This window comes from Xenopus laevis, chromosome 5L (assembly GCF_017654675.1).
Source record: "Xenopus laevis strain J_2021 chromosome 5L, Xenopus_laevis_v10.1, whole genome shotgun sequence".
In the NCBI taxonomy this organism is placed as follows: domain Eukaryota; kingdom Metazoa; phylum Chordata; class Amphibia; order Anura; family Pipidae; genus Xenopus; species Xenopus laevis.
In genome coordinates this window covers 57295770-57320547 of record NC_054379.1, presented here as the reverse complement: position 1 = coordinate 57320547, position 24778 = coordinate 57295770, and the positions used below count along the sequence as shown (strand labels likewise).

Here is a 24778-nt window from a genome sequence, read left to right as displayed (position 1 = left end):
AATTTGCATATGCAAATTAGGGGCAGGAAAGGAAAAAGTGGAAAAAAATCTTCTTTTGTGACGAAAAGTCACGTGACTTCCCCACCCGCCCCTATTTACATATGCAAATTAGGATTCGGATTCGGTTTAGCCAGGCATAAGGATTCATCCGAATCCGAATCCTGCTGAAAAATGCCGAATCCTGGCCGAATCCCGAACCGAATCCTGGATTCTGTGCATCCCTAATTATGGCACTGGTGGCGCTATCTTAACAAATCTGGTTCTGACTGTCCAACAGGTAAAGTTAGCTCTTAAATTATGCTATCTATTAATATCTGGGGCACATATATATAACCCTCTAAGAGAATGTTATGCCCCCCCAACACTATTCTATACAAACAATTTAGCCTTAGACCAAAGTCTTATATTAAACTTGGATTCCATTGACTGTTTGGTGAAATATGTATACTGGAAGACATTTTTCAAATGGTGAAAATGTTATATCTTCACAAACCTCTCCAAAAATACTCCCACACTCAAGTCAAATATCTGTGCTTTTTAACTATTTTGATTAATTCTAAGAAGAATTCCTTTTTCTACCTTTTTCATTAATCAATAAACATAGCTTGTGCTGTTTGCAACAATAGGATGATTGTTAACAATGAGCTTTTTATTTACCTGTAACCATGTTAGATGGGAACAGGGACCAGGACAAATGGCCAAACGTTTGAACAGTAATGAAAAATATCTGTAGCTTTACAAATAAATGATCAGAAAAAATAATAATCATATTTCAGCTTCTTATGTTATGAACCCAAAGGTTATAACAGATGTGCCAGAGGCGAAGAATTTTGATTGTGTAGAATATGTGTATGGACCAGGGGGGGATACACAGCTTTATAACTGCAAAGTTGTCACCTATTGCGGTAATTCAAATGCTGGTATCAGAAAATGCTACAGTTGTTATCCATCTGATGCACTTGACTACACCATTGTTCTAGTTACCTGAAATCTCTTCCTTCATATGAAAAGAACTGCATCCCCACCCTCAGTATCTGCCATTTGTCTATCTGGGTACATCTGCCAGTGTTTCCGTTGCCTTGATAATGCCTAATTTGCAATTACAATAGAGAAGTTGTGAAAGTAAGAGAATACTGCATATCTATTTACCATAAGCGTTGCCAATTTAAACAGCCTCATAGGCATCAGTATTACATATTTTCTAAACTGGGCTGCCAAAACGACTAACCCAGGCAAAAGAACAACCATGGTCAGAACACAAACCTACACAATATATGAATAGGGTCAGAAACTGTATATGTAATCAGAACACAAATATACACCCTGACATGGTGAATGTATTCACAATTATTATCTAAAAGCATTATTTCAAAGGTACAATATTAAATATATATATTTTATATCATGACTGGGAAATGAAAAACCTATAAAATACCAGACACTGTGCCAAGCCACAGCAGTGAGCTGCAGAATCCATTTGATTTATAAGGAGAATAATAAAAATCCCATCAGATTCTCATTGAGAAAAACCGACAAGGGGGGTCCATGTGTGTCACTGAAGTCAGCATTGACGCAGGAAGCTGTGACGTTAGTAGAGGCTGCAGAGGGGGAAGAGGAGGGGGAGACAGTAGTAGAGAGAACTGTGCAATCACTAACACAGAATAGAAAAATCTTTTTGCCTTGCAAACTAGAAGGAATCATAATTTCTGAAATCCGGTTAAGATATATGTTATTAATAATTAGATGTATATTAGACATTTTTGTAGCTAGCTAGATGAAGAGACAGACAGCAAGATATAGAAATACAATCTTGGGAACCTACAAAAGATATCTATATATGTATATGATAGAGGTCCTCTATTAGAGGACAGTCCATATAACATGTAGACAAGTGTTAAATGCCAATTATTGGTAGACTTGGGTTCAGAACTCTTAGCAGCTCTACAATAGTGTCATATCCTCAGCGAGTAAAGCTAATGGGTTTAAGCCAAAATTCGTGATTTTTTTATTTCCAGGTATTTCACATTGTACAGATTATAGGTTTTCTGTAGAATCCATCATTTCACTGATAAGTGCTAGGAGCTATCCTGATGTCACTAGAAAAATGAAGCAGCTCTGTTTTAGGGTCCCATAGTTCTATATGGGTTAATGTTGTGCTCTGATCAGCTTCCCTTAGCATGCCGACACCAGATTAAAAAAAAGTAATTGCAAATACATGGGTAACAGCAGGAGCCTATAATTCATATTTGACTGTATCCAAGGCATCTGATGTTTGTTGGAACTAACGTAAAAGCGAGATTCCAAGAAATCTCGTCGTTGCACACAAATGACTTTCTTTGTGCCTCTATTACCTACACGATGTGCTGCTATTTGTTCTGGAAATCCAGCTCTCTTGGCTCTTGTGCTTGACACATAAAAAAAAGTCCGGACTGCTTGCGTCTTTGCTCGATTATCATCTCAATGAATCGCAGTTGCAGGCGAGGTAGCAATTGAGCTGTTGACGTCATTGCCCTAGCCCCTCGTACCGGGGAAAACTCTGGAAGTTGCTCAGAGACGCCAGTCTGTTTGTGGGCAAGCTCTCGCGCACACATAGATCCATCTGCACAGCTGGCACAACTTCTCCCTCCAGCCTGCTGCTTGGGCAGCTTCCCTTCCCCACTCCTGACTCTATACAGACCGGGGGTTGCTTCATTACTTCAGCACCTTCAGTGGAACCAACCTGGGATGGAGCCATCAAAGCAGCAGGTAACTTGTTTCTTGGTGTTTTACGCTTAGTAGTGCCGCTATGCAGAGACGACAGACAACAATTATATACGACAAAGCAGATCTGCTTTTTAGCTTCACATGCCTGATGCTGCTAAAGGTCCTTTCTGCATGGGGGGGGGGGGCAGAGCTGACATGCGGGAATAGTTTAGAGAAGTTAAGCATCTTACATTATTGCAGGGGAAGATTTAATATCGATATAAAAAAAATATATATATATATATATATATATATATATATATATATATATATATATATATATATATATATATATATATAATATTCTGGATTCCTTATTTGTTTTATGACTGGAAGGAGGGCTAGAGACTACCTGATGGATCCGACCCACAGACTCCATCCTACTCATTCAGGAAAGAGCTGCAGACAGAAGCTTCCCGGCAGCATGAAAATCTGGTCTGAACCACCAGCAGGAGTGTGTGGAACTGTCTCTAGTAACGACTCACCTTTGTCCCTTGGCTTGACTCGAGCGAGCAGAGAGCACCTGGACAGGTATAATTGCGAGCAGGGCACGTAATACGCCTTTTTCAATTTGACATCGCAAACATGTCTATAAAGTAGTTCTTGTGTGGAGAGATGCTAATCTATAATCGCCTTTCTCATCCCCAAAGCATGAAGGAATTATTCCAATTCTAAAATGGTGGGGAAAGTGTGTTAGCTGCTCGCACCTGTGTGGCCCATCTCCTCCCCAGATCTCTGTGCTCTCCCCACCTTATGGAAACCTGCTGCTAGCTGAAAAAACAGGAGGAAAAAGAGAGCTGAGAAGTGAATTGATGGAATTGTGATTTGTAGGATTTCTCCACAGTCCCTGCCTCCTACTTGCTCTCTAGCCACTCCAAAAGTCTCTCTCTCTCCCTCTTCTCCTGGCAAATCCTTCTCTCTATATCTCCACACCATTCAATCCACTTCCCTTCCCTGGAACAACACAAACCAAATCCAGCAACAACACCCTGCAGATGTCGAAAAAAAGGAAAGCCACGGAGAATGAATGTGGCAGCTCCCGGGCTGCATCTCCTGCAAGACCTGAGAGAGCCGATCCAGGTAAGAGACGCTCTGCCTACAGATAGGGACAGGTCAACAGAAGAGATCACCTTGACTTTCAGGCAACAGTGCATTGATAAGCCCGGGTTATTGACAGCCTGCTGCAGTGGCTTCTGACTGTTGTGTTAGTAGAGCTTTATAGAAATTGATTGTGCTGCAGCCTTGCCTTGTCCTTATGGACAACGGTTCTGTCAGCTTCAAACTTTTAGAAAGAGAGATATTTAGAATTCACCATGTCATGGGAATGTTGCAGAACTTCTCCCAGGCTCAGTGATGCTGAGGCTTGGAGGATTAGGCCTTAGGAATGACATTATCACTGACACTATGTTACTCTTCTACTGTCATGATATAAGGACAAGTTAAGTAGCACTCCTAACCAGTGCTGCTGCATGGGGGGTTTTATGCTCAGTTCTAATATAGATGGGATATGAAGGTGTGGCAAATTCAAGAATGCTCCATTGCACCCTTCAGGCACATTTTACTGCATGCACATAAGGACAAATGAGGCAAACATAAATGCTCCCAGGTAGAGCATTGCAGAACTTTAGAGAGATACAGCACCTGAATGGCAGTGGATGCTTTAAGCCTTTCCTGGAGGCTGCCTAGGAAAATGGATTGTTATAGCTGCTGTTCCGATTATTTTGTGCATGTGCTCTATTTGGGCAAAATTTAATGTAGTGGTGGCATTGTCAAATATGGCCTTTGATTTGATTTATTCAGAGATGTCATGTTTGGGCTAAAGTATTTGATACGAAAACAAGATGATCCTTTCAAAATTAATTTAAACCCACGGTGGAGGCAGAGGTCTGACCTAAGTCAGTAACTTCAAATAATTCTATAAGCAAAGAAAAAAGAACCCCAATTGCCTCCCACTCGTACAGCAGTTCCTCAGATGTTACACTACTTATACAGTATTTTGTGATTACCCCAAGCAATCACAAAATACTGTATAAGTAGTGTAACATCTGAGGAACTGCTGTACGAGTGGGAGGCAATTGGGGTTCTTTTTTCTTTGCTTATGGGCTAAAGTATTGCCATATATTATACCTGTGTGCTACCTGAAATTAACTGCTTTTTTGTTTATGTGGAAATGGAGAGAAATTAAAATAATGATAGGCCTATCTATTAAATAAAAATGCAGGGAGTGTATTCATATGAAAGAAGACTTGGTATGCAATGTCCTCCATCTTACAGAGCTGCATTTCAGCTGGTGCAAAATATGATTCCTAACTATAAAGTATTTGGTCTTTTTATCAAAATGGAGTCCATTAGCCATACCAAAAAAAAAAGATATATTACAATTTAATTTATTTGCCTGGTCATACTGATAACCAATAGAATGCTACTTCAAAATGTAAGTGTAATGTAAAATGTTTGTGTGTGTATATACTTGTAGAGGAGTGACATGATTCTATATGTAGAAAATAATCTCCTATTTGGATTAAGCAGAGTGCAGAACTACAATTGTTTCACTGTCTTGAGACCAAGCAAATGGTCTCTTTTTCCTGTTTCAGAGCTTGAGTGTCTTTTGTCATGGATACACCTGCTCACTACAGTCACAAAATGTCTGAGCTCTGCCTAGGATGTGGCGTCTCTAGCAAAGCATCTGAATTAATGTTTTCATTTGGGGATGACTTTGCATTTGGTTTGCTTACCCATGGTAATGGGGTGCTTTTTTTAAATTGCTTTTATTTTGATACTGTAATCAGCGTGACACCAAGTACAGCAAAGACATTACAGCAATCTAATTGCATGACTGAAAATGCTATGAATAAAGACCGATGTGATGTTTGTATTTTATAATATTCCATGTCAGTAGGAAGGAAGAAAACAAAGTGCTTGAGTTATCTCTGCCATCTATACAGGTATAGGACCCGTTATCCAGAAACCTATTAGCCTGAAAGCTCCAAATTACTGAAAGCCCATCTCCCTTAGACTCCATTTTCAACAAGTAATTCATTTTTTTTTAGAAATGATTGCATTTTTTCTGTAATAATAAAACAGTGCCTTGTACTTGATATCAACCAAGATACATGAATCCATATTGATGGCAAAACAATCCTATTGGGTTTATTTAGTGTTTAAATTTTATTTTAGTAGGTATAGGGGCAAATAGACTTATGTGCGAATTTTCGATTCAGAAGGGTCCGGCATACTTCATGCAACTATGTCAGACATTATTTCATAGCGAAACTCTTAGCAAATTTTCTCTATTGTTAATTTCTTCCTAGTGAAATTTAATTTACATACTTATGGACACGTCAATTTAAATATGGCTGGTACATACAGGTCAGATGTATGTATTTATTAGTGATGTTGGTGAAATAGCTGGAAGTGGCCACTTATAATAATAATGTCCAAGGAAGCAAAATAAAGTTAAAATAGATCCTAGACATGAGCACACCATAAAACAAATGTGACGTGAGCTTCAAATGTTAAAAAAAGTGTAAATAACATATATTTAACAGTTACAACTTGTAAACATAATCCCATTATAAAATATGGGAAAAATGCCACCATTTTGTCTTTTTTTTATGGATTTTTTGAAATACAAGATATGATGTCAGTGGCATTATAATGTTGAGGACTAAGCTTCATCCTATCTATTTGCCAGGAAATAGACTTTGGCAAAAAGGGTAATGTATTGGAAAGTTCACACTTTGATAAATTTGCAGATTAACAATCACTCACCTGAATGAAAATTCACCTGGTGAAACAATGCAAAACTTCTCTAGCGCTGAGCTTTTTGGCTAGAGAATTGTCTTCTTCGCCTTTTAATAAATTGGCAATGTGCCTGTGAATTGTCATTTTGGTATATTTGCCCCATAGAGTATGGGGATCTAAATAATGTAAATATCCCTTATCTGAAAAGCCCCAGGCCCTAAGCATTCTGCATAACAAGTACCCTGTATATTGGTCAGCACAAATCCATACCTCCCAACATTTTGAAAATAAAAAGAGGGACAACATAGTAACATAGTAAGTTAGGTTGAAAAAAGACACACTTCCATCAAGTTCAACCTTTGAACTCTATTTTAACCTGGCTAACTGCCAGGTGATCCAGAGCAAGGCAAAAAACCCCATCTGAAGCCTCTCCAATTTGCCTCAGAGGGGGGAAAAAATCCTTCCTGACTCCAAAATGGCAATTGGACTAATCCCTGTATCAACTTGATCCAGGCATTATGAACTATCTTCCATAACCCTGTATTCCCTCACTTGCTAAAAAATCAACATTGATGCTCATTTGCTACTTAGCTGCCCAAATTGCCAGTTTGCCAAGATCCTGTTGCAAGGATGCCACATCCTGGATGGAATTAATTGGGGTGCATAGTTTTGTGTCATCTGCAAACACTGATACATTACTTACAATTAGGGATGCACCTAATCCACTATTTTGGATTCGGCCGAACCCCCGAATTCTTTGCTAAAGATTCGGGCGAATACCAAACCAAATCTGAATCCTAATTTGCATATACAAATTAGGGGTGGGAAGGAGAGAAAAAATTTTACATCCTTGTTTTGTGACAAAAAGTCACGAGATTCCCTCCTGCCCCTAATTTGCACATGCAAATTAGGATTCAGATTTAATTCAGATGAATCTGAATCCTGCTGAAAAACACCTAATCCCGAACCAAATCCTGGATTCGGTGCATCCCTACATACAATACCCTCCCGAAGTCATTGATGAACAAGTTAAATAAAAGTGGACCCAATACCAAGCCCCGAGAAACCCCACTAAGAACCTTACTCCAAGCAGAGAATGTACCATTAACAACTACCCTCTGTACCCGATCCTGTAGCCAGTTTCTTATCCATGTGCAAACGACTTCATTAAAGGACAATTCAACCTGTTCTGAAAAAAAAAAATTTGGCTGATTATGAAAGTTTGAACACATTATATGTTTTTGTATGTTTTATTACAGTTTTGCTAATGAAGGTGAATTCCCCTTTAAAATGCTAGTATCAGTTTTCCCAAGAGACCTTCTTATCTTAAATTGTTACAATTGTTTCTTTGCTTATGTTAAATTGTTACAATTGTTTCTTTGTTTATCTTAAAATGTTACAAAAGTATCAAAGTGCACCTGCCATGTATTCTGGGCTCTCTTCCAAAAGCCAGTTAAGCTTTAGAAACTTTGTATCTTTTTCTGGCTGGAGATCAAAGAGAAACTCTGGACATTTCAGTAATAATCTGAGACTGCAGGTTGAGCTGTCAAAATTGAAACTGTCACGTGAAAAATGGGACAGTTGGGAGGTATTCAAATGAGCCAATGTATTTCTGGTATAGATCCCAGGATCCTCTGCTGAGTTGTGTTAAAGGCATATAGTCTTAGGTTTTGGGAGAATGACAACCCATTTGCACTTTTAGCTCACTGGGAAGCAGTCAGAACTATCTGACTGTTAATAGTATAAGTGACATTTATATTATTAAGAAGAAAATGAGCAAAACAGACAGATGCCAAAAGAGTTAAAAGGTTTAACTTTTTTTCAACCTAACTTACTATGTTACTAAGTCCCTTCCTTATACATTTCTCACTGTTGCCTTCACACTGCATTGTTTTTACTTGTGTTGGTAAAGACTCAGTTCTATACCTGTGCACCACCTTGGGAATCAGGGCCCTCAGTGAGTTCACAGTCCCTGCTTGGAGGCAAAGGGGGGATATGACATCACTCAACTTGCAGTGCAGCAGTAAAGAGAGGCTGAAGCCTATCAAAGCACATGTCCAAAGGCTGAGGGGACTTGAGGAAATAAAAAATGGCTTGCCTCATGTTTCAGTTTCAAAATTAAATATTAAAAACTTGCTCCTTTTGGAAGATGGATTTTAGTAAAGCATATCTCCCCATGGCAGAATCCCTTTAACTTATCAAATGGTTTAAGCAGCAGAAGAGAATTTGCAGTTGGACTCCATTTCACCAACAGCTGGAGAATGAAAAAGGCTCACTTCTCGACTTTTAGGGAAAATCACACATGCATATTGTGATCCAACAGGAGGGTCATGATGTCAGGTAGTATACTTTTAGAGTAACCATGTTGGTATTTGGTTTTACAGTTGACTTTTGTGTATCTTATTATAAACATGATCCTATGCTTTGAAATAGTTATTTGTTTACTAGGGATGTTGTTGTTATCCTTTATGTATATCGTAATGAGCCACTGGTTGGAAATATTCAGACACACCCAACCTTACCCATCCTGATTTAGAATTGCATACCTCCCAACTGTCCCATTTTTCGAGGGACAGTCCCGATTTTAACAGCTCAAAACAGTCCCCGATTGTTACTATGTCCCAACTTTCTCTTTGATCTTCTGCACTGAACAGCCAGAATAAGGTGCAAAGTTTCTAAAACTTAATTAAATAAGAGACTTGTGTCAGAGAGCCCAGAATATGTGGCAGCTGCACTTGATACATTTGTAACAATGTAACATAAGCAAAGATACAATTGTAACAAGATAAGCAGGTCTCTTGGGGGAACTGATACTTGCAGCTTAAAGTGCAATTCACCTTCATTAGCAAACTCCCAAGAAATGTGTTCAAACTTTCTTCAGCCTGCCATATTTTGTAAAATGGATGTGGTATTTAGGGTATGTGACTAAAAAATGGGTGTGGTCAAAAAAATCCAAGTGACAACTCTTTCTGTCCCTCTTTCTATTTTCCAAATGTTGGGAGGTATGGAATGGAGCAAAGTCAGTCCCATCCCTTCAGATGATGTCACAGGTAATGTTAGAGGGGGCAGCAGCTCCAGGAACAAATTCTACCAATGAAGGGCTAACTGATAGCAGTAACTCAATTTACCTCTTCTCACTGTCAAGTAAAAGGGTTCTGGTGCATTACTTAATAGTCTTTTATACCATAATAAACATAAAGAGCCTTTTCTCCAGGTCATATCCCTCTTTGTGGACTAGCCAATTAAAAGTGGTAGACTTAGTGATTACTTCTTAAAGTAAAAGACCGCAAATCCAGGGTCAATTTAAACTTACATATGTCTGTTTTATTCACAACCTCGGTAATGACCGTGTCCCTTTGCCTGTCCAGAACTCTTGCTTGGTCATGCCGTTTGACATATCTGGGAAGGGGTTGGAGATGGATCCAGGGAAAGTTAAGGCTGTATTGGACTGGACTCAACCCCTATCATTACATGCAACCCAAAGGTTTTTAGGTTTTGCAAACTACTACAGGCAGTTCATACATTTTTTTCTCTTGTTGTATCCCCAATTACGTATCTGACCAAGAAGGGTGTGGATCCCAGTATGTGGTCTCCTGAGGCTATCCAAGCCTTGACGTTCTTAAAAAAAGGAATTTGTGTCTGCCCCTATTCTTTGTCATCCTGACACAACCCTACCCTTTATTGTGGAGGTACTGTAGATGCTTCAGAGGTTGGGGCAGGGGCAGTTCTTTCCCACAGGCATCCAATAACTAATAAGGTTCATCAATGCGCTTTATTTTTTATGAAATTCTTGTCTGCTGAAGCCAATTATGATATTTGTAATAGCGAATTGTTGGCCATTAAATGGGACTTTGAGGAATGAAGACACTTGTTGGAGGGGGCTAAACATACTATCATGGTTTATACTGACCAGAAGAATTTTCTGTATATTGAATCCAAGACAGGCCAGATAGGCTTTATTCTTTACACAATTTAATTTTTCTCTAACATACAGGCCTAGTTCCAAGAATGTCAAGGCAGATGCACTCTCTAGGAGCTTTGTATCAAGTCTGTCCGAACCTTTAGAGTGTGTTTCTATTATTCCCAAACAGGTACAGTAATTGTGGCAGCTTTAGGGTCAGATCTTGCCACACTTCTGTCTCAAGCTCAGACATTATGGTTCGAATCCTAAAACATTTTCTTACTGTGGTTTGTTATCCCCTGTACCTTCCATTAACTCTTCTTTGAAACATTTTGCTAAAATTTAGTTTGGGGCACATGATTCCCTTATAGCAGCTATGGTCGCTCAAAAGACAGCAGCCGATAGGTTCCTTAGGGAGGCACCCATATATCAGGTGGGCGATCCAATCTGGTTATCCACAAAGAATACTAAACTTAAGGTCCCTCCTCTCAACTTGGGTCCCAGGTTTATTGGCCCTTACCCTATTGCGGAAATTATTAATCCTTGCTCTGTCTGTCTCAAACTACCTGATAATTTTGAAATCTCTAACACTTTCCATGTTTCTCTTTTAAAATCAGCCATACAGGTGGGGCAGCAATCTTTTCCACCTCCAGTGCTGGTAAAGAGTCAGCACAAATTTTTAGTCCAGAGACACCTTGGCTCTCGCCTTGTGCAGGGTAAGTTACAGTACCTAGTATAGTGGAAGGGATACGGTCCTGAGAAGAACTCTTGTGTTCCTGTTTGTGATGTCAGGACTGATCATCTTAGGAAACAGTTTCATCTTACTGATTCCTATCAAAATGCATTCTAATATTCAAATGCAAATGAAACATAGGCACACTCCACTCAATGCTTCTGCAAAAATCCTAACAAACCCGGGGGGCTGGTGGCCCTTCCTTGAGGGGATAATGTAACAACTCACCCCGGTAGTCTAGCGAGCCGGCAGGGACGCCCGCCATGTGGTTCCTCTGTGATGTAACTGCCAGGCGCGTAAGGCCTGCGGCGAGCACTTCATAGACTCTAATGTTTAGTTTAAAAAAATGTTGAGCGGTTTGAAAATTGTTGCATGGTTTGAAAAATGTTGTGTGGAATGCGATTGGCAATTTTTTTTGCTGTTTTGCTTAATTACTTCTAAGAGATATAACATATTCTTGTAATATATGTATATATATATATATATATATATATATTATATATATATATATATATATATATATATATAATGACCGCTCATGGATCTTAATGAAAAAAATTAATAGTGCCTAAAGAACAGGACCTGGGTCAACAGGGTGATGAATGAGATAGATAGTTATTGTGAAAAGACACCTGCCACTGACAAATAAAAATATCTTAATGAAGTTATTTGCCCATGGAAAGGAAACCTGCTACAGGATCAGGTACAGAGGGTGGTTATTAATGGTACTTTCTTTACTTGGAGTAAGGTTCTTAGTGGGGTCCCTCAGGGCTCGGTACTGGGTCCACTTTTATTTAACTTGTTCATTAATGACTTAGGGGAGGGTATTTAAGAAATGTATTGTGTTTGCAGATGACACAAAACTTATCCAGCCCAATGATTTCCATCAAGGATGTGGCATCCTTGCAACAGGATCTTGACAAACTGGCAATATGGGCAGCTAGTGGCAAATGAGATTCAATGTTGATTAATGTAAAGTCATGCACCTGGGATGTAAAAATATCCAAGCCACTTATACCCTTAATGGGACTGCACTAGGCAAATCCATAATGGAAAAGGACCTTGGAATCTTTGTAGATAATAAACTTGACTGTAGCAAGCAATGCCAGTCAGCAGCATTAAGGGCAAATAATATATTAAAAGGGGAATTAATTCACTGGAGGTGGGGGTAATTCTTCCACTGTACAGAGCACTGGTAAGGCCCCATCTAGAATATGCTGTACCGTTTTGGTCTCCAGTGCTCAAACAGGACATTATTGAATTAGAGAGGATACTGAGAAAGACAACTAAGCTGGTGAAAGGTATGGAAAATCTTAGCTATGAGGAAAGACTGGCCAAATTGAGGTTGTAAACGCTGGAGAAGAGGCACTTAAAGTGATACTGACACTAAAAAATAATTCTTCAAAATATTAATGTACCTTAAAAGTTACCTATAGCTCCCATTGATCGGTTTTCATTGATAGGTCTGTTTTTGTAATTAATTGTTACTTGAAGTTCCTAAACCTGACTGTTTTGCCAACCTGACTGTCCCTTCTCAAAATGTCATGCTAACTAATGCTAACGGACTCCTGCTGCACAAATATGGCAGCCTCCTTGTAGAGGAACATGGGGGATCAGATGGGTAATGTAAAAGCATCTGCAAATACTTTTATGGCAAAGTTAGAGATAGTATAACACAATGTTATGATAGATATAAAAAAGTTTTCATTTCAGTATCTCTTTATGGGGTGATATATATAATAAAAATATCTCTAATGCTTTATTTACCAGTAGGTCTTTCCAGCAAGGTCACCCATTCTGATTAGAAGAAAGGAGGTTCCGCCTAAATATTCGGAAGGGGTTGTTTTTTACAATGAGAGCTGTGAAGATGTGGAATTCTCTCCCTGAATCAGTTGTACAGGATGATATATTAGATATCTTTAAGAAGGAGTTGGCAGGCTTTTTAGCAAGTGGGGGAATACAGGGTTATTAGAGATAGCTCACAGTACAAGTTGATCCAGGGACTAGTCTTTCCCTGTCCCTCTCATGTCCTCGCTGTCAGGGTCGGACTGGGGGGCCCGGGGCCCACCGGGACTACTGTCCAGGGCCCCTTCCGACCCGCCCCCCAACCCCTACTGCGACGCGCTGAGCGCGCGCACACAAAGGCGCCGCTTGGCGCACCAGCGTGAAGGCGCCTGGCGCATGCGCAGAAGGCGCTGCGCTGATCGGCGCTGCGGGAGTTCGGGAGGGAAACTTTTTAAAAGATATCTGGAGAGGTGTCTGGCCCGGCGGGGGCCCATTAAGGGTCGGGGCCCACCGGGTATTTTCCCGGTGTCCCGCCGGGCCAGTCCGACACTGCTCGCTGTACTGCATAGCCCCTCCCTCTGCTTTGATGAAGCTTTTGGTGAACCCACCCCCTAACTAATAAATTAGGAGGAAGACCTCCCCTGGGTGTCTTGTACCAAGTTCTAATCACTCTAGTACAAACCATGGGAGGGAAACCTGACATGGAGATGACCTTTTTCCTCGCTCTCTCTATGTCCTCAATCTACAGGATTTAGCAAGCTGCCTGACCCTGGGTGGGTAATGAAGAATTCATATTGATTCTGCATAATGTAGTTATTTGGCAGAACTGGCAGATTTCAGAATGCTATATCCAAACTGCATATATTCAGAAGATCTGACATCCAACTTGTAATGTGAAATGAAATTGTTCAGGAAAGACCAGGAGGCCGCTCTTCAGTAGAGATGGCGCGAACTGTTCGCCGGCGAACTTGTTCGCGCGAACATCGGGTGTTCGCGCTCGCCGGAAGTTCGCGAACGTCGCGCGACGTTCGCCATTTTGGGTTCGCCATTGTTGGTGCTTTTTTTTGCCCTCTCACCCCAGACCAGCAGGTACATGGCAGCCAATCAGGAAGCTCTCCCCTGGACCACTCCCCTTCCCTATAAAAACCGAAGCCCTGCAGCGTTTTTTCACTCTGCCTGTGTGTGCTGAAGAGATAGTGTAGGGAGAGAGCTGCTGCCTGTTAGTGATTTCAGGGACAGTTGAAAGTTTGCTGGCTAGTAATCGTTTTGATACTGCTCTGTTATTGGAGGGACAGAAGTCTGCAGGGGTTTGAGGGACATTTAAGCTTAGGTAGCTTTGCTGGCTAGTAATCTACCTTCTACTGCAGTGCTCTGTATGTAGCTGCAGTGGGCAGCTGTCCTGCTTCTGATCTCATCTGCTGACTGCTGCAATAACAGTAGTCCTTGTAAGGACTGCTTTTATTTATTTTTTTGTTGTTTTACTACTACTACTACTACTACTATAAGAGCCCAGTGCTATTAGTCTAGCAGTGTTGGGGAGTGGGACTGGTGTGCTAATCTGCTGCTCCTAGTAGTTCAGCAGCACCAACTTTAATTTTTTTTTTAATATTCATTTTTTTTTATTTTACTTTTTTTATTTTACTACCGCTGTAGTAGTGTATAAGTTGACCTTTTAGGCATTATTTGCCCTGTAGGCATTTTTTGCCCAGTGTGTTATTCAACCAACTGCCATCTAGCTGTGTGACCTTGTTCACATTCTGTCTAAATATCCATAATATTACCGTCTCCAGAAAAAACACCGGAGTGACTTTTTTCAAGCAGCCATAATATATTTTACGTAATCCGTATCCATCGCTGTAGTAGTGTATAAGTTGACCTTTTAGGCATTATTTGCCCTGTAGGCATTTTTTGCCCAGTGTGTTATTCAACCAACTGCCATCTAGCTGTGTGACCTTGTTCACATTCTGTCTAAATATCCATAATATTACCGTCTCCAGAAAAAACACCGGAGTGACTTTTTTCAAGCAGCCATAATATATTTCACGTAATCCGTATCCATCGCTGTAGTAGTGTATAAGTTGACCTTTTAGGCATTATTTGTCCTGTAGGCATTTTTTGCCCAGTGTATTATTCAACCAACTGCCATCTAGCTGTGTGACCTTGTTCACATTCTGTCTAAATATCCATAATATTACCGTCTCCAGAAAAAACACCGGAGTGACTTTTTTCAAGCAGCCATAATATATTTTACGTAATCCGTATCCATCGCTGTAGTAGTGTATAAGTTGACCTTTTAGGCATTATTTGCCCTGTAGGCATTTTTTGCCCAGTGTGTTATTCAACCAACTGCCATCTAGCTGTGTGACCTTGTTCACATTCTGTCTAAATATCCATAATATTACCGTCTCCAGAAAAAACACCGGAGTGACTTTTTTCAAGCAGCCATAATATATTTTACGTAATCCGTATCCATCGCTGTAGTAGTGTATAAGTTGACCTTTTAGGCATTATTTGCCCTGTAGGCATTTTTTGCCCAGTGTGTTATTCAACCAACTGCCATCTAGCTGTGTGACCTTGTTCACATTCTGTCTAAATATCCATAATATTACCGTCTCCAGAAAAAACACCGGAGTGACTTTTTTCAAGCAGCCATAATATATTTTACGTAATCCGTATCCATCGCTGTATTAGTGTATAAATTGACCTTTTAGGCATTATTTGCCCTGTAGGCATTTTTTGCCCAGTGTGTTATTCAACCAACTGCCATCTAGCTGTGTGACCTTGTTCACATTCTGTCTAAATATCCATAATATTACCGTCTCCAGAAAAAACACCGGAGTGACTTTTTTCAAGCAGCATTCATATATTTTACGTAATCCGTATCCACCGCTGTAGTAGTGTATACGTTGATCTTGTGGGCAGTATTTGCACAGTGTTTTCTTCAAACCGCCATCTAGCTGTGTGAGCTTGTTCACATTTTGTCTAAATATTGATAATATTATCGTCTCTAGAAAAACCACTTGAGTTACTTTTTTTCAAGCAGCATTCATATATTTTACGTAATCCGTATCCACCGCTGTAGTAGTGTATACGTTGACCTTGTAGGCATTATTTGCACAGTGTTTTCTTCAAACCGCCATCTAGCTGTGTGAGCTTGTTCACATTTTGTCTAAATATTGATAATATTATCGTCTCTAGAAAAACCACTTGAGTTACTTTTTTTCAAGCAGCATTCATATATTTTACGTAATCCGTATCCACCGCTGTAGTAGTGTATACGTTGATCTTGTAGGCATTATTTGCACACTGTTTTCTTCAAACTGCCATCTAGCTGTGTGTATTATCGTTTCCAGAAAAACCAACTGAGTTTTTGTTGTTGTTGTTTTTTTAAAATAATGCCAGGCAAAGGCAGGCCGCCACGCAGAGGCCGTGCTAGGGGCCGTGCTGCTATGCAATCCTGTGGCCCTAGCAAATTGCCCAGTTTTAAAAAGCCAATGACCCTGAACTCCCAAAATGCTGAAGAGGTAGTTGACTGGCTTACACAGCACACCCCATCCTCTACCGTTTCTAACTTTACCACAACATCCTCCTCATCCTCCACTGCTATGGCCACCCCACGTAACACTTCCTCCACCACCGGTGCCCCTTCTTCACTGGAGTCAGAGGAGTTATTTTCCCATGAGTTTCTTGAACTGAGTAATGCGCAACCATTATTGCCAGAAGAAGATGAAGGAGATGAGGACGTTACACCAGATTTAATTCTGGCAGAGAACACGATAGAGATGGACATAATGAGTGATGAGGAGGAGGTCCCCGCTGCTGCTTCCTTCTGTGATGTGTCAGAAGAAATTGATGCATCTGAGGAGAATGATGATGAGGAGATTGATGTTTTGTGGGTGCCTAGTAGAAGAGAGCAAGAGGAGGGTAGTTCAGATGGAGAGACGGAGAGTCAGAGAGGCAGTAGGAGAATAAGACTTAGAAGAAGCAGGGAGGACAGCCCGCAGGGATCAGTAGGGCAACAACATGTATCGGCACCTGTGTTCAGCCGGCCAACGCACCCGCCATTGCCGCCAATGCCGCCAACTTCTACTGTTACCGCCAGATCGCACACTTCCAAAAAGTCAGCAGTGTGGGATTTTTTAATGTGTGTGCCTCTGACAAAAGCATTGTAATTTGCAATGAGTGCAGTCAGAAACTGAGCCTTGGTAAGCCCAACAGCCACATAGGTACAACTTCTATGCGAAGGCACATGAGCGGCAAGCACAAAGCACTTTGGGAGCAACACCTCAAAGGCAACAGGCAAACTAAAAGCCACACTCCTTCTGGTCCAGCATCTTACTGCTCTACCTCTGCTCTCCTTGACCCGTCTGAACCACCCTCCACTCCGCCTTCCACCTTGACCACCTGTTCCCATTCCCAGTCATCTGCCACCAGCCAAGTTTCTGTGAAGGCCATGTTTGAGCGTAAGAAGCCAATGTCTGACTGTCACCCCTTGCCCGGCGTCTGACAGCTGGCTTGTCTGCACTCTTAGCCCGCCAGCTTTTACCATACCAGCTGGTGGACTCTGAGGCCTTCCGCAAATTTGTAGCAATTGGGACACCGCAGTGGAAGGTACCCAGCCGCAATTTTTTTTCTAAAAAGGGAATACCACACCTGTACCAACATGTGCAGAGCCAAGTTACCGCATCTCTGTCACTTAGTGTTGGGCCAAAGGTCCATATGACTACTGACGCATGGTCCTCCAAGCATGGTCAGGGCAGGTATGTCACCTACACTGCCCACTGGGTGAACTTGGTAATGGCTGGGAAGCAGGGAATGGGTAGCTCAACAACAACAGTGGAGTTGGTGTCACCGCCACGGATTGCACGCGGTTCTGCCACCACCTCTACTCCTCCATCGCTCTCTACCTCGTCTTCTTCCTCTTCTTCTTCTTACTCTGCTGCTGGGTCCTCCTTCTCCTCCTCCACACCTGTGCACCCCCAGCTCCCCCTAGGCTATTCGACGTGCCAGGTACGCCGTTGTCACGCTGTCTTGGGGATGACGTGCCTGGAAAGCAAAAACCATACCGGATCTGTACTCCTGTCATCTCTGCAGTCACAGGCCGATCGGTGGCTGACCCCACACCAACTGCAGATCGGAAAAGTGGTGTGTGACAATGGAAGCAATCTGTTGGCAGCGTTGAGACTGGGCAATTTAACACATGTGCCCTGCATGGCACATGTGTTAAATTTAATAGTCCAACGTTTTGTCTCCAAGTACCCAGGATTCCAGGACGTTCTCACCCAGTCCAGAAAGGTGTCGGCCCATTTCAGACGTTCCTACACAGCCATGGCACGCCTTGCTGACATTCAGCAGCGCTACAACATGCCAGTCAGGCGTTTGATTTCTGACAGCCAGACTCGCTGGAATTCAACGCTCCTTATGTTGGAACGTCTGCTGCAACAACAAAGGGCCGTCAACGAGTACCTTTTTGAACTGGGTGGTAGGACTGGATCTGCAGAGCTGGGGATTTTTTTCCCCCGTTACTGGGTGCTTATGCGCGATGCCTGCAGGCTCATGCGACCTTTTGAAGAGGTGACAAATATGGTCAGTCGCACCGAAGGCACCATCAGCGACCTAATACCCTTCGCTTTCTTCCTGGAGCGTGCCGTGCGACGAGTGACAGATGAGGCTGTAGACCAGCGTGACGAGGAGCTGGAAGCGCACGATTTCTGGTCGGAATCACCAGAACGAACCCAGGCACCTGCTGCAATGCAGGGAGAGGTGCCAGAAGTGGAGTCAGAGGAGGAAGGTGGCTTTGTGGAGGAGGAGGAGGAGGACCAACAGGAGCAGGCTTCCCAGGGGGCTAGTGGTGACCTTTTGGGGACCCCTGGTCTTGTACGTGGCTGGGGGGAGGAGACCGTGGATGATGCAGTCCTTGATAATGAGGAAGCGGAGATGGATAGCTCTGCATCCAACCTTGTGAGAATGGGGTCTTTCATGCTGTCATGCCTGTTGAAGGACCCCCGTATCAAGAGGCTTAAGGAGAAGGACCTGTACTGGGTCGCAACGCTACTAGACCCTCGGTACAAGCATAAAGTGTCAGAAATGTTACCAACATACCACAAGTCCGAAAAGATGCGGCATTACAAACCAGCCTGCAAAACATGTTGTACAATGCTTTTAAGGGTGATGTCACTTCAGGAACTCATCAACATTCCAGGGGCAGAGGTGCCAGTAATCCTGCCACGAGCACACCTGCAAGGACAAAGCCCTTTGGCCAGTCTGTAACGTCAGACATGCAAATGTTTTTCTGTCCAAGGCAGCGCCACAACCCTTCTGGATCCACCCTCAAAGAACGCCTCGACCGGCAGGTAGCGGACTACCTGGCATTAACTGCAGATATCGACACTCTGAGGAGCGATGAACCCCTGGACTACTGGGTGTGCAGGCTTGATCTGTGGCCAGAGCTGTCACAATTTGCCATGAACCTCTTGTCTTGCCCAGCCTCAAGTGTGCTCTCAGAAAGGACCTTCAGTGCAGCAGGAGGGATTGTAACTGAGAAGAGAACTCGCCTAGGTCACAAAAGTGTCGATTACCTGACCTTTATTAAAATGAATGAGGGGTGGATCTCGGAGGGTTACTGCACGCCGGAAGACTTGTTCTGACTTCTATGCAGCTGTCCTTCTCTTCAAGCCTCATGACTCCACACACAGCTGTCCTTTAGCGTCCTCCTCCCTCCGCCACCGTTACAAACTAGGGTGCAAACCCTACTGGTTTAATTTTTTCTGGCCTCTGTGCTTCAGTGGCTGCAACCAAAAAAACTGGGCAAACAATGTCTACAAGGTCAACGTATGGCAAAAAATGACTATTTTCAGCATTTATATGGCATATTTTTTCTGGCAACTGTGCTTCAGTGGCTGCGTCCAAAAAAATGCATATTTTCTGCATTTATATGGCATAATTTTTCTGGCCTCTGTGCTTCAGTGGCTGCAACCAAAAAAATTTATATTTTCAGCATTTATATGGCATAATTTTTCTGGCCTCTGTGCTTCAGTGGCTGCAACCAAAAAAATTTATATTTTCAGCATTTATATGGCATAATTTTTCTGGCCTCTGTGCTTCAGTGGCTGCAACCAAAAAAATTTATATTTTCAGCATTTATATGGCATAATTTTTCTGGCAACTGTGCTTCAGTGGCTGCGACCAAAAAAATGACTATTTTCAGCATTTATATGGCATATTTTTTCTGGCCTCTGTGCTTCAGTGGCTGCGGCCAAAAAAACTGGGCAAACAATGCCTACAAGGTCAACGACGTTGACCTTGTAGGCATTGTTTGCCCAGTTTTTTTGGCCGCAGCCACTGAAGCACAGAGGCCAGAAAAAATATGCCATATAAATGCTGAAAATAGTCATTTTTTGCCATACGTTGACTCAACGTATATGGCAAAAAATTACTATTTTCAGCATTTATATGGCATATTTTTTCTGGCAACTGTGCTTCAGTGGCTGCGACCAAAAAAACTGGGCAAACAATGCCTACAAGGTCAACGTATGGCAAAAAATGACTATTTTCAGCATTTATATGGCATATTTTTTCTGGCAACTGTGCTTCAGTGGCTGCAACCAAAAAAACTGGGCAAACAATGTCTACAAGGTCAACGTATGGCGAAAAATTACTATTTTCAGCATTTATATGGCATATTTTTTCTGGCAACTGTGCTTCAGTGGCTGCGTCCAAAAAAACTGGGCAAACAATGCCTACAAGGTCAACGTATGGCAGTTGTTTAAAGAGAACAGTAGATTACTAGCCAGCAAAGCTACCTAAGCTAAAATGTCCCTCAAATCCCTGCAGACTTCTGTCCCTCCAATACAGAGCAGTATCAAGCAGATTACTAGCCAGCAAACTTACTATCATCTGTCCCTGAAATCACTAACAGCTCTCCCCCTACACTATCTCTTCCAAGCACACACAGGCAGATTTTTCAGATACATTTTTGCCCTTGATCCCCCTCTGGCATGCCACTGTCCAGGTCGTTGCACCCTTTAAACAACTTTAAAATCATTTTTCTGGCCAGAAATGTCTTTTTTAGATGTTAAAGTTCGCCTTCCCATTGAAGTCTATGGGGTTCGCAAACCGTTCGCGAACCGCTCGCATTTTTGCGCAAGTTCGCGAATATGTTCGCGAACTTTTTTTCCGACGTTCGCTACATCCCTACTCTTCAGCTGATGTCCAAGGAAATGCCTGCTTCTGCTGCCCATGAAGCCACTTGACCCCTGGTTGAGTGTGCTTTGATTTTGCTTGGCTTCTTCAGATTCACGTGAGAATAAGCCTTCTTAAGAACCAGGCATATCCATCTTGAAATTGTGGGGCTAGCTGCTACTTTCCCCTTTCTTGTCCTGCCAGGCAGAACACAAAATCTATTTGACTTTCTTATTGCCAGCTCCCTTAACGACTGTCTGTATCTTGATGGGCAGATTTAGGGACTACTACTACTATACTTTAGGTGGAATGGAGAGACCACCTTTGGCTTGAATGAAGGAAAAAAATCTTAATATCAGTCTGTCCAGGAAATGGGTTTGACTGCCTTCCATGAATTTTAAAGCCTCTAGTTTGCCCACTCTTTAAGGCAAGGTGATTGCCAATAAGAACACCACCTTAAGCGTCAGGAACCAGATTGAAAAAGGGCATGAGGCAAGCTTCCGTAGAACTAACGGTAAGTCCCAGATTGAACATGTTGGTCACTTTAGTGGAAGCAGTCTTACTGCTGCCTTAAAGAACCAGATGATCAAAGGATGAAGAGCCCATCTTATTCCCGATGTTGCTGAAATTACGGATAACTGCATTTTTAGAGTGCTCATGCTTAAACCCTTCCATGCCTGACTGAAGGAACTCTAGGATGTTTGACATAGATATAGATTCTATGGAGTCTGGCTCAGAGTAAGCCTAAAACATGTCCCACACCTTGGCATACCGGTTGCTTGTTGAAGATTTTCTGGATTGCAGCAATGTTTGTATGTCTCTAAAAGTAAGTCATTTGGCTTCTAAAGTTTGCCTCTCAGCCTCCAAGCAGTTAGGGCCAAAGATCATGGATCCAGATGAGCAAATGGGCCCTGGGACAGCAAGTCTCCACGGTTAGTCTCTTAAAAAGTGGATCAGTTCTGTGAACCAAGGCCTTGCTGGCCTTACTTCATGCTGGGGCAATGCAGATCACCTCTGCTTGATCCTCCCTGATCTTTCTTATCACCTTTGCAATCAGAGGCAGAGGAGGAAAGATATAGCCTAAAAGGAACTTCCAGGCTTTTGTCAGAGCACCCACTGGCAGTCCTTTCAGATCCCAATTCCTTGAAAAGAACTGATGACACTTCATGATGATGGATGAGGCCATCAAGTCTACTGATGGCTGTCCCGATCTCTCGACTAGCTGCCTGAAGATCTTCTGGCTCAGTGTCCACTTGTGTCATTCTGTGAAGCTTCTGCTGAGCAGATCTGCCACAGACCTGGAACATAGACTGCCGTGAGACCTTCTAGATAGTCCTCTGCCCATCGAAATATGGGCTGAACCTCTTCCAGGAGCCCTGGACTTCTTGTGCCTCCCTGCCTCCTTATAAATGCTACTGCTGTGACATTGTCCAACTTCATTTTCAACCTTGCTCCTCTGAGCTGGTCTTGATGCTGATGCTGTGTCTATGCAAGCTCCCAGGTAAGTAAGTTTCTGTGACAAAGTGAGATGACTCTTTCTCTTGATGAGCCACCCATGAGCTGCCAAGGACTCCACACACAGATCTCTGTGCCTGATCACCTGCTCTCTTGATGCAGCCAACTAGATTTAATTCTAGATAGTGGAATAGATGGACCTTCTGCCACCTTAGGTTTGATATTAAGGTAACCCTTGAAAACACACTCAGAGCTGTGGCTAGCCCAAAGGGCAGTGTAGAAAAACCTCACGGCACTCAGGTCTGCGTAAAATGATTTATTGAAGCGGAGTGCAATACAACGTTTCGGGGTACTTGAATAGACGTATATGTAGCAGCAAATACATTACACTACACAAGCCTGGGAAACCTTCATAAAATTAAATAGAGTTGTTATTTTGCCCTTCACATGTGCCCACAGTATAGTTTAGGTGCCATATGTTAGGAAATGTAGGGGGGAAGGAGGGTACCCACAAAAAAAGCTACGATCTTTTTCAGCCTATCACCCTTAAAAAAGGAAAAGCAATCCCTATCTACTCTATTGCACTTCGCCTGGTCTGAGGTGGCGAAGGCAAGTCTGGCGCAAGAGGTAACGTTCAGTAAAATGCGCAAGTTATTGAATTAGCGTAGTTAAGTCCCATTCGCCATAGCGCAACTTCGCTTGGCGTAAGCGTGCGAAGTAGCGCTAGAGTAGGTCTACTTCGCTAGTGAATTTACACCAGCGCCCGTTAGTTAATTGGCGAAGTTACGAAATGAATGAATTTGCGCCATCGTTAGTCACTTCGCCCTTTAGTGAATCTGCCCCATTGAATCTTGGTTGCCTGATCTCAATGGGTAATAATGTATTTTTAGAGATGTTTAGAACCGGGGCATCTGCCGAAGGTATGGTGCAAAATATTTAACCTCCTCATCTTTAAAAGGATAAAGCATGTTGCCTCTTGACAGCAAAGTACTGTGCTTTGACAGAGTATCCCAAAACCGTTTGTAGAAATTGAGCAGGCACTTCTAGGAACCAGTCTTCAGACAGACTTTTCAGTTAAAAAGTATATATTTATTGGAGAACATTAGGACACAGCCTAACGCATTTCTTATCAACAGGATACGTAATCATAGGCTACATATTATTCTTCCCACAACATATTTAAAACCAGAGAGGACCAATTGGCTTTATATTAGAGTTACACATGTAGTGCAATAAAGCACATAATCATTGGAGACCTTCAGTGTGACTTCACTCTAGTTAGACCCACCCTTAAAGGGTTGGTTAACTGCCATCTTGGGACTCTCATAGAAGACAAATCAAAACAAAGAAAACTTTATACAAAATAACACAACATAATAATAAAACAATATATCAATTATACATACATGGATAGCCAGAATAATAATGATAAATACATAGACTAAGTTTAGAGCATACAATATACACTTTTTTAGGGACAAATTAAATTTTTTGTTGTTCATAGAGAAATGCGCAGTCACCATATGTTATACACAATATAGTGTTCTATATCATTACTCTATATATATCAACTGCGCATGTCTCTAAGGTAACAGTGAACAGATTCATTAGAAATAACACGTCACATCATGTTCCTTATTCATGCCCTTAATGTGAAAATCCACCTTGTTTCTAAAAGTAGGAATTTTTTGGTGATGTCTCCCCCTCTCTGATTTAGAAAAACTTTTTCAATACCTCTAATGGAAAAATATTGAAGATTATTTTCACAACAGAACTGAAAATGTTTAGCCACATTAGTTTCATTTTTGTTCTTTATATTATTTATATTCTCACGGGCTCTTTCTTTTAAAGTTATGCCTGTTTTCCCCACATATTGATTCCCACAGAATAGACAGGAAATGAGATATATTACTTATATTGCAGTTAATATATTGCCTAATTCTGTGTGTTTTTTTTGTGGTGTGTGTGAAAGAAAAGTGTTCCCCACTGCTACATATTGGCAAGTGATGCACTTTGTAGTGCCACATTTAAAGGAGCCTTTGTAATTGAGCCATGTTGGGTTTTTTCTTCTTCAGTCATCATACTTGGGGACAAGGTATTTTTTAACGTTTTAGATTTCCTAGGGACAAATTCACAGCCCTCTCCTAAGAGTATCCCAAAAGTCAAATTCAAAGCATCCTTTATTGTCATCTCAGCAGTATACGATGCACAGTGAGACAAGACAACGTGGCTCCAGC

At 41.8% G+C, this 24778-nt stretch overlaps 1 protein-coding gene across 4 annotated transcripts in view; it reads left to right on the top strand.

Annotated features, from left to right (window-relative positions):
* The first annotated feature begins 2507 nt into the window (after window positions 1-2507).
* The window catches only part of pde10a.L (phosphodiesterase 10A L homeolog), a 291758-nt gene continuing 269487 nt past the window's right edge, over window positions 2508-24778 (top strand). For 3 of the 4 annotated variants that reach the window (XM_041562784.1, XM_041562785.1, XM_041562782.1), the window contains exons 1-2: window positions 2508-2745; window positions 3079-3822. In XM_041562784.1, coding sequence (XP_041418718.1) covers window positions 3738-3822 — 85 coding nt within the window. In that variant the 5' untranslated portion in view covers window positions 2508-2745; window positions 3079-3737. The remainder of the gene's footprint in view (window positions 2746-3078; window positions 3823-24778) is intronic. The other variant, XM_041562783.1, reaches the window with a different exon arrangement.